Source organism: Astatotilapia calliptera, chromosome 22 (genome assembly GCF_900246225.1).
Source record: "Astatotilapia calliptera chromosome 22, fAstCal1.2, whole genome shotgun sequence".
Lineage (NCBI taxonomy): Eukaryota > Metazoa > Chordata > Actinopteri > Cichliformes > Cichlidae > Astatotilapia > Astatotilapia calliptera.
In genome coordinates this window covers 3,545,118-3,555,940 of record NC_039322.1, presented here as the reverse complement: position 1 = coordinate 3,555,940, position 10,823 = coordinate 3,545,118, and the positions used below count along the sequence as shown (strand labels likewise).

The window sequence follows — 10,823 nt, the reverse complement described above, 5'->3', positions numbered from 1 at the left end:
AAAGGATGAGCAGAAGCGAATGGATGGATGGATGGATGTGCCAGATGTGGGTGTGATAGGTGCTGCTAAGAGTTCAGTTGGAGTGATAGAGGCAGATGTTGGAAACACGTTTTTTGGGATGGCCTAATGCACGGGGCTGTAGACGAGTTAATTTTTAAAGTGAGCAAAGCATTTTGCAGTGTTTCAAGTTTTAGTGTCTTGTGAATTGCAAATAAAGAAAACCGCAGAAAGCACAAAAGCTTTTGTGCATCTTTATTCAGCACAAATCACATTTATGCATTTTGCTCTGTATGCCTCTCTAGTATTAGATCTATTACATAACTTATAGAGAAGTCTGGCAAAATACGGCTAATAATGTGACTCAGAGTTGAATTGTTGAGTTGAGTCTTGGCATATGTTGTGTAGCCATCACTGAATTTAATGGGGATTTTGTAAAAAGAGGTTTGTTTATTGCCCTCAGGTAGCTGAGTCAGATTCTTTTCTCTGACTTTGAATAGCTGCAACATCACATGGCATGCAGGGGAAAAAAATGTCTGTATTTAACGCACATGGAACAAAAGGAGTAATTTATTAATTCCTGGATTAGTCGGGATCATGGGGTAATTTCTGCACCGTGTTATTCCTCTACACATCCTATAGCCCGGCTGTTATACACAGACTTATACACAGTCCAAAGACAGCCCTTATACTAGAACATATCAATTCACCTTCCCCTCCTGCTCCCACATTACTTCATTTGCTGCTTCTGGAGAGAAACACATGCGTAAAGCTTGTGCTCGTTCACGCTCACTTCCTAATGGATCACCTGCAAACATCCCTTATGATCACTGAGACGTCACTTTTATTTGTCCCGCCTAGTAACTCTGGCCAAATATAAATTCCTGCACATGGCAAAAATAAAGGAGTCCCTATTGAATCATCAAAAATACTTTCTACATGATAACTTTACAAGTGGAACTGTGGTTGTGGTAATCAAATGTAACTGCATTACTGGTAGATACAATAAATGGCAGTTAAAGGAAGAGTTATAGGAAGGTGTTTTACTACAATAAAAGCCATAAAATGAAACTAAAAACTAAGACATAATTCAAATGTTTCAACAATGTTTAGCTCTAGAGTGCAGCGCCCACAGTCAAACGACAGACTCTCAAAGGAGATTCTGAGAGCTTGTATTTCAGTTAGTGATTATTTATTTGACAGTGAGTTGATTCCTTGTGATATTCCAGAGTCTGTTTTTACTTCAGGGTTTTCTAGTAATGTCCTCTTCTAGTTTGGGTTCATGCGTTCATTGTTACTCCAGTGTGTTGAGCTTTATTTTGACCTTTTTTTAATTTGAAGTCTGTTTTCGTGGCTTCCTGATTAGATGGTTGCTGCTCTAGCGTTAGTTTTGAATTCTTCATCTGTGTTAAGCGTCAGCTCCTAGTTTGAGTTGGATGTTTGTGTGTTTGGTTCTCTTGGTGTTCTCGTGTTTGATCCTCCTCATGTCTCATTTTGTGGTTAATTGCCTTTCATGCGTTGGGTAAGCAGCCGATAAATGGCTCACTTTTCCATCATGTCTGCCTTCGTGTCCTGCATAAACCTTGACAGCTCTCCCCTGTTTAGAAAGTTGCTCATTAAGGCAAAGAGGTAACACATTATCTTAATGAAGGCATCACAGGAGAAAAAACGTTTTTGGCACAGAACAGCACAGAGAGGAATTTGTTTCCCAGAATATATATTTTACACACAAACAAAGCTACATTCATACAAACATACATACAGTGTTACATTCATACAAATACATATCGGTTTATTTGATTTTTTCCCTTTTATTATAAAAAGCAATTTGATATATTATTACTTTGTATTACTGTGTTATACTGTTAGGGCTAGTTCACTGTTAAAAAGCATGCACGTTCTTTTGGTTGTGTCCAGAGCAAGTGTTTGCAAATAACTCCAAGTGCATGCCTCAGGTTGCCATGAGTTCTAGATTACGCCGTCTTTACCTCATCAAGACATCTCAGCCGTCAGTCAAACCTAAACACATTAATTAGCCAATCAAACTGCTCTCTGACCAGGTATTTCTGGCCTTGAAGGGGTGTTTATTTTTGCATACAAAAGCCTACTTCTGATGCTGAAAGCATCTTGAAACAGCCACTCTGAATTATTTGCAAACCCTGATTGTGCCCATGTTTGTTGTATTGCGCTGAATTTATAAATAGGCCCTTAACTTTTTTCTTCTTATCCTTTCTTTTAATTTTCCCCCATCCCTCTGTTGCCAGTTTGGCTTTCAGTCCTGGTTCTTTGTTCCAGTCAGTCCAAACTGTTTATTGAATACATCTTTATTCTCAAACAGCTTGTTTCAGCAGTCACTGAATTCAAGTCTCTCTTCTGCCTTAAATTAAAGTTAATTAGTCTCATATATGTGATATTCCAGATTTCCCATACTAGACTGGTGGTAGGGGTGTCTCCTTGGCCATAGTGTACATTACATCCCACATTCTCATCGAAAAAAAAGTCGCATTTCCTCGGCCTCAAAGTAGGTAAATATTTGGGAGAGGGAGGGGTTGGGATAATAGCTTGACTGATTATTGAAGTATTAATTTCCAGTTTTTGACAGTGTTTCGTCCAAATGACTCAGTTGGTTGCAACAACAACAATGGAGCCCTCGTCTGCCTCTTCATCTTTCTCTTCCAATGACTGGACGACGCAGGGCGTGACGTCAAAGGGTATCCTCTCTGCGACGGGTTCGGTGGTCTGTGCTGGTAGTCCTGGGCTTGAACCTCTGGTCGAAGGGGCATCTTCCCTCAGCGGGGAGGGCGTCAAAGAGCACGGCTCTGGCTCCAAAGTTAATGTTACCTCTTCTACCTGTGAAGGCAGGAAGTAGAGATTTTTAAGGACATTTGTTCTGTATCGCAGGTGAGTGAAGCTCTGTTATTCATTCTTGTAAGGTGCTTACATGTTGTTCTTACAGATAAGAGCCAATTTTTGAAATAATTGTGCTCTCTAAAATGTTAGTCATGTGTCTGATTTGGGGCAGTAGAACCAATAGAGCTTGCCTGGTTAAGATGCCACCATCCCTTCACCCAAGGGTTTGTCAAGTGGCATTACGCAGGCTTCATTTAGGCATCATGAAGTTTTGGAACCATGGGTGGTTATAATTAGTCAAGTGCTTAGTTATAAATATTTATAAGCAAAAGATTTGACTTTCACTCACCAAAACTACTGCACAGATTTCTAAAACAGTCACTTTTCATGCTGAACTGTGCAAGCAATAAAATTGTCATATAATTTCATTAATAAAAAAACACAACAAACATGGTCAAGAAGTTCAGTTCGGTGACTCGGATAATCTGAAATAATAATAATAGTTATGAAAGATGAAACTGGTTATGGAGACCAAAACTGTTCATGATTTTTTATTGTGCACAGGAGTCTATGGAAATTTGACAAAACTGCGGTTCATCACATGGCCACTTGACTCAATCCCCATAGGTTTCCATATTAAATATTCAGCTTTTTAGCATAAAAATGTAAAACACAGTTTTGGTCTCCATGGATACTTTCCTGTTTGAAACAGCTGGGTTATCTTTTTTTTAATAAATTGTCTCTTGGAGATTGTCAAAGCTTGGCTGCTTTGTTTCCAGGCGGCTGGTAGGTGTGTCTGTGTGATGCAACACGCAGTTTAAGACTGCAGCTTGTTAACTAGTTGATAACCTAGTACTCCACCATGACCACAAATATTAAAAAAAAGGTATGGGCTGCTCTTTTATGTACAATATTACTGTTTTAAAATGGGATTGACTTACCTTTACACCCAAGCGGCAGTTTTTAATAATAACGTTTTCCTGATTCTTCAGCGTTTTTAGTACAGTGTATTGTTTCTAACTCACTTTTGTTAGCTCCTCCTCTTCCTCTTCACGCTGTTCAGGGAAGTCTTCAGACTCAGGCTCTGGCTCTTCTCCGACCGTCTCCACCACGCCTCCGACCATGTCAGCCATCTGTGCATTCAAGTGTCCAACGATCTCCACCTGCAACCAGTTAAATTTGACTGAAGCGCTTGTTGAACGGAATTTAAACTGGAAAGGGATTCAACAGGTTAGTGGCATTTTCACACGTAATTTAAACTGACATCCGTCCTTCACTTGGGCTCCAGAAGTCCCTGATAACAGGTAAAATAAAAAGACAAATAAAACAGAAGACGAACAGGAGATGGCCCGACCCAGCATGGTTTTCATCTGCAGGTGGTCGGAGCAAAAGAACATACACTTTAGCTGGGTGCAACAGATACAGATGCCGATTCCAAACGCTGAAACTTGCGGACCTTGTGGCATGCCACTCTGACGACCAGGCTGATTTACACATCTCTTTCAAAACTCATCAAATCCACTTCAGGCAGTCATGCTGAGTGCTCCATGCAGACCTCCAGCCTGTCTCCTACCTTGCAGACTTTCCTGGCAGTTCATCTTTCACTGCTCTACAGATGTGTGCTAAATAGGCCTGCTGATATAAACAAAGCCAGATTCATAAAACAAAGAATTAGCAGAGAAAACACAAAAATATATCAGCATTCAACCTTTATCTTTAATCGAGACCAAACATCATAAACCGTAGCTTCCAGCAGAAACTAGACATGCTGTCACGGCTATGATGACTGCATTGTCTCAGTCACTCTGTAATAGTGACAGGAGACAGAGTCCTATCCTTGCAACTGCATATATAGTCACGCACCCTTGTGTCCTTGCAAACTGTCATAGCCGCTCTGTCAGAACATATTAAACCACCATCGAGTCTGCAAGCTCTGTAATCCGAGCATTTGGATTCAGCAGGCGAGCGCCTACCTGATGTGCCTCAACCTGTGCTGCTCCCCACAGGTCAGCTAGCCGAGGGTGAGTGGGTGGACCGAGGCTGTGGATGGTGCTATTGGGCGTGGCTTGGAGTGAATGGGAGGCACTGTGTAGCCTGTGCTCCATAGACTGTAAAGGGAAGCAAGAATAAAAACAGAATATTCAGGATTTGGCCGTTAATATGTAACCCCGATCAACAATCTCTTGGCTTGTGGCCGCTTATTTTTTAAACTTTTGTTTTTCTCTGGAACAATAAAATTGCCTCCCACTAGGAATCTAAAAACACCCACAACCAACTGCTCCTGACATTTGAATAATGGACGGCGTAGTGCTGTAACGCGCACATATTGCCAAACAAAAGACGAGGCCGCTTTTTTCTTCCAACATTTATCCCAAGGGCTTTTGCAGGAGGTGGAGGACACATACTCTAGTATTTTTTTTTTCCACTCTCTTCTAGTTTGGCTTCTACTTTTAAAATCTCTCTAAATTATGAGGTTGCTGCAGGGAACGGTGCGGAAATGCCTTGACTGGAAGATTTTATTCTAAATGTAACACGTTCAATAGTCTCCTTCTCCGGGGAAGGCATATAATACACACGGTAAAGCTAACAAGCTCATTTCCATTGTGGTCTCGGATCAGTACACCTTTTCTAAGACACAGTCCCTGACCTTTTCAAGTATGTATTTCATAACTCGCAGTTATTTAATGAGCTCTGAGAATGCACCCAATGCAAGAGCAGCCAACAAAGTCTCGGGGTGTCACAGTTCACCGTGACTCACTTCGTTTGCAGAAAACCTTCCAGCAGACTGAGAGCTGAAAGTCAGCAGCTGATTTCAACAATATTCAAACTGTCTGCACAAAATGAACCCATAAGAAACTTAAACAAGGTCAGCAAGCGCACATGTTGTGGGAGCAGAAACATGTGGTGTATAGATTTAATAGGACAGCAGACCTAAGGCTGTGTGCATGCATGATTTATACTGGACTGTGTTAGTGTAACAGTTATCTGTGAAGGTGCTTTGAATCTGCTGAGTGGTATTTGTGTTTTCCATTTTAAGAAGCTGCTGCCATCAACACTGCAAAATCTCACCAAACAAGGTGGAAACCTTTCCTTCATGTTGAGAAAGTTAAAGTTCAGCCATCATGGACTTTTTCCCCTAAAGCAGAGGTGTCCAACATAAGGCCCGGGGACCAGAACCAGGCTTAAATCCAGCCCACTGGACATCTTTGGAAAATGTAAAGGAGGGTATTATAATAAGGAGGGCTGTATTTTTATCAGTTTTACAGCTTCACCTTCTGATAAAGACCTCCCCCATGGCCTTTTTTACTACACCAAAGTAACAAGTAAAATATAACAGAAATTTCTATATTATAGAAATTATAATAATTATTATATTTTTTATTTTGATTCATTAATTATGAATTACTAATTTAATTGTGACTGTAGGAGAGTCTAAGTAAAGGCCATAACCCTTTCTATAATTTTCCACATTTGTTTATTTGTCCTGACTATAATTCACTTCTTTCACTTCTTCTTCTATCTTTCTTATATCAAATGGATTGAATGTGTAGTTAAAGATCCTTACACAGACAGAAAAGAATGATTTGGTTCGGCCCACTTAAGATGTAAGTGGGGTGTACGTGCCCCATGATGTAAAAAGAGTTTGATATAAGTATACACAAAGGACAAATTCAGCCTCTAGGTCTGAAAAGTAATCAGAACCTACATCCTTTCTAATGGCCACCAGGGGGCGACCTCTCTAAGTCTGTCTGTAAATAAGTCTTTGGGAAAACGTCTGTACTTGTTGCTTCATGTGTGACCTCAGTAGATGTTTTTTGGATGGGTTTATGTTATGAATTACTACTTTTAAATCTTATTTAATATAACATGTAATTATTTTGTTATGTTATAAACTAGGGTACAAGCAAAGACGTGGCTAACTTGTGATTTACGAGTTATTACCGTATGAGCATTAAATATCCTCTGTTTGTTGTTTTTGTCTGTCCCACACCTTTGTTAAATCTATTTTCAGAAACCCAAGCTGGTGATGATCCTAACACTAAGCTTCAGGCCTCAATCAGCAATGCAGAAACCAGTTGGTGAATAAACAGTGGATACATCCATTTCTTTGATAGAAATTTATCCCTGGTGCCGACATGTCTGATGCATCTGCCGCTGTGTTTATATGAAAAACAGTGCAAGGCTTTATAAAAATCACTTTCACAGACCTGCTGCTGTTGTTGGTACTGCAGAAACTGTTGCTGCTGGTAGTGATGAAGCTGTTGGAGATGTTGGAGTTGACTCTGCTGCTGCAGGGCGAGTTGAACCTGGTGCTGCTGAATGTAACTTCCTACTGTCCCCTCGTACCCCTCACCAGGTGTGCCTCCTGCTCCATTGCTGCCACCTGCAACAACCACAAGACACCCAGTGTGCAGTGCTCAGTGACACAGTCTGGTGCTTAAAGCCTGTAAGAGAGGATGATAAATCATCACCGGCAGCCATGATGTAGGAGCCTGCAGCAGGCGATGCCACGCCCGAGGGCTGGCTGGTGATTGGGTCCCAGGCGTCAGAAGACGACAGGCAGTACAGGCCCTGCGAGACGTAGGTGTGAGGCCAGACATCCGCAGAGGAGTGATGGAGCACCTGGTCTGTACAGGGAAGCACAGACAGATGGTAGGCGTTGTAGAGGAAAACACAGACAGAGAAGACGCTGCTAGGGTGGAGAGGCAGGGGTAAACCAAGTCATGGGCAGAGAAAAATCAAGACGTAGCTGGAGGAGCGGAGATGGAACGTTCTGTAATTTGTCTTTTTAGTTTGCAAAAGTTTAGGAGTTGGATTAATATGGAAACTTCAATCAGTTTAGATTCAGAGGTTTTACCAAACTATTAACTGTCGCATACTTTTTGGATAAAATGTTACCTATTCTGAGATTTGAAAGCCACAAAAATTAAAAATACCCTAAATTACATTATTTTAGAATAAAAAACAAACAAATTCAGATCTTTCATTTCTCTGAGCTAACTGACATTAAACTGAGATTAAAGCACCTGAGCTGGCGTTTCTACCATAGCTTTGAATGCACAGAGAAAGTTTCAATAAGCAAGCAGCGTGCTCTGAGTGCTAATTACAGCTTAATTATTATCCATGATTACAAACTGTAGTTATGAGGATTTTTTTGTGTGGATGTGTTTAAAAGCTGTTATGGTTATAAGTGGTTATATAATAAATCCTAACAGTTCCAGAATGTTCTTGCTTCTTTCACTTTCAATAAAATATAATCATTATAATTAATAATCATATTATAATTTTGGCTGTTATGTTTTCATGTCTTAGATATACTGGGTCTGGTTTTATTTTAAAACCTAATAATTACTCTCCCTGCACTCTGAAACATTTATTAATGATTAATCATCCATTTATTAAAGTCAGACAGGAGAAAAAGATCTGTAGTTCAGAATTTGTTGCAGATACATTTGGTCAAAATTCACCCAAACTGTACTGTAAAGGTAAACAATGAAATGTTCTTCTTAAACATATGATGGAAATCAACAGATGACTGTTTCTCTTCACTTTGTGACAAACAAAGCACGAAAAAATACTTTTGATAACTCCGCAGCAATATCAGAACCACGCTGTTTTTAATTGCAAACCTTGTTGTGATCTCTTATGGATACTATTTCCTTTCTAATGAACTAAATCTAAATCAGAAGATCTAATATTACACCTCAGCCATTAGTGTTTATCTAGGCTGATATAAAACAGGGTTAAACCTGACCTCAGCCAAAAGAAACATATGGTAATAACTTTAATAGCAGTATGATTAGCTTATCTACAGAGCAGAGCCATGGAGGGATGCAGCGCTGTGGAGGAGAAACATGCCCTCAGTCCTAATGTGGATATGAAGTAGCTGTGTAACCGTTGTTGTGTGTGCATCCCTTGCACGTGTGTGTATGTTGATGTTGCATGCTAGATAAAGCACTGAGCAGAGCCCATATGGTGGTGTTAATGAGAGCGGGGCTAAGTCCTTGTGCTAACCTACAGGCTCCCTCAGGGCTTGGACAGTGCTCTGCTTTACTAAACACCAGTCAGAACAAACATTTACCTGCACAGAGAGTTTACAGTGTTACTCTGTATGCAGGTAAATGTTAAAGCGTACACATTAGTTTTACTTTATCTTAGAATGGGAAGAAAAATATGGGAGTATTTCTTGTTTTGCTTTGATTTTTATGAGGATACACAGCCATTCCTGTGAGGCCAGAATGTGTTTGAAACAAATATCTTATCACCCGAGGCTCAAATCAGGATATGAGTTTGCCAACATTTTTCTTTAATAAAACCTTGTGCAAAATTTAAATCGTCTCAACTTTCATCCAGTCTGTTTCTGCCTTTGATGCACGCAGCTCTTTTGGGCTACAGACATGAAGCCCTAACAGAATGTGCTCTGGTATTTCAGCACTGGCAGGCTGTCATCTGAATTTGTCATTTGGAAGTTATTGAGTAAGTGCCCGGTCAGAGTGAAAGGCAGACATGTGCAGCTGTGAGCCTGCCCTCCAAAAGTCCTTTACCCCTGCTTTGGAGACAAACTGACAGGACTCTTTTTTTTTTTTTTTTTTTTTTACAACTCACATTGGAGTAAAACCCGGAGTTCACTGTGTGGTCCAAAGACGTGAGTTTGAGACCTGTTTGAATCTCTTGCACAAAGTGAGTCCGTGTTTTACTTTAACAGCGTTCAGGTTTTAGACACAGTGAGTTAATTTATCACAAATCTCTGTCTCACATTTAACTCTTAGATCCTCTCAGTAGTTCCACATATTGTGTCATCAACATAATTAATCTCTATTGTGTTGATGGCACCAAATGTAGCACCATAGCACCTAATTTACAAGGACCGGGCTTGACATCTAAGACTTAACTGGTCACTCTGCTGTGGCTCACAGCGACCGAACAGTGGGACAAAACAAAAGCTAAACCGAGTCACCAAATGGGCCGGCTGGTGATGCACTGACCTCTGCTGGTGATGCTCTCTTGGTTGACCTCACTCAGGTGGGCGACGCTGCCCTGGTTGGAGCCGGCTCCCATGCTCTCCCCATCCATCGAGTTCCAACCAAACAGAGTTGCCTCAGAAATTGCAAACTGTTGCATGATACCTGAAGATGGAGATAAACAATGCATGTAGCAAGAATGAAAAAATCCCCCGACTCGCTAAAACATCATGAACGTGAAGCAAATCCCAGTCCCTGCTCTGGTACCACATACACATGTTAATTAATGATACAACAACAGTCATTAATATGGATAAACAGCAGGTTTGTGTTGGATTGGAGGAGAATACTGAGGGTTTATTAGACTCATTTTCAAAGAAAGTGCATCACCCTGTTTTTTCTCTGAAAGTGCTGCAGTCATCAATTACCAGCGACAGCTCAGCTAAATATTACCTAAAAATCTGATCAATGTTTCATTTTCTGAAACAACACAAGGTCGTCTAATAACATTTCAGACTTCGTTTTGTTTTAATAAATAGCTGCAATGTTCTGAAAGTGACTGCCAAGTATTTGTTATAAGTTTATTAAATCTTTTGTATTCATGTAATTCTAGCCATTAATCAGCATGAGATGAACAAATTTGTAGGATAGATTGATTGTGAATAAAATATGGACGCACAGTTATGGTCTCTGAAAAAATTGGAAAGGATGCAAGTTGGCTTCACTTTCCAGACTCTTTATATCCTGTTTACTGACTTTTTTTTTTTTTAAACAATTTGCCATTTGTTATTTATGTTTACTAAAAAGTCTACCTTTAGTCTTATATACATAATGACAACCTGCTCATGCAACAGACAACCAAGAAGTCATCCAGTTATTGAGCAACACTTTCAACCTCTGGTTGCACGTCACAAGTGCAAGGTAGTTGCAGAGGTTGTCACCAGACAACGGTGGTCTGACTTGGACTCACTGCAGTTTCTTTCAGAAAGATTAGTGATGATTTGCAAACGCAGG

At 40.2% G+C, this 10,823-nt stretch overlaps 1 protein-coding gene across 5 annotated transcripts in view; it reads right to left on the bottom strand.

The window, feature by feature from the left end:
• Positions 1 to 235: 235 nt before the first annotated feature.
• LOC113014183 (uncharacterized) overlaps positions 236 to 10,823 on the bottom strand; it is a 72,911-nt gene continuing 62,323 nt past the window's right edge. For all 5 annotated transcript variants that reach the window (XM_026155546.1, XM_026155547.1, XM_026155548.1 and 2 more), the window contains 6 exons: positions 9,834 to 9,974; positions 7,320 to 7,475; positions 7,056 to 7,231; positions 4,821 to 4,955; positions 3,873 to 4,010; positions 236 to 2,847 (listed from right to left, as the gene is read on the bottom strand). In XM_026155546.1, coding sequence (XP_026011331.1) covers positions 2,617 to 2,847; positions 3,873 to 4,010; positions 4,821 to 4,955; positions 7,056 to 7,231; positions 7,320 to 7,475; positions 9,834 to 9,974 — 977 coding nt within the window. In that variant the 3' untranslated portion in view covers positions 236 to 2,616. The remainder of the gene's footprint in view (positions 2,848 to 3,872; positions 4,011 to 4,820; positions 4,956 to 7,055; positions 7,232 to 7,319; positions 7,476 to 9,833; positions 9,975 to 10,823) is intronic.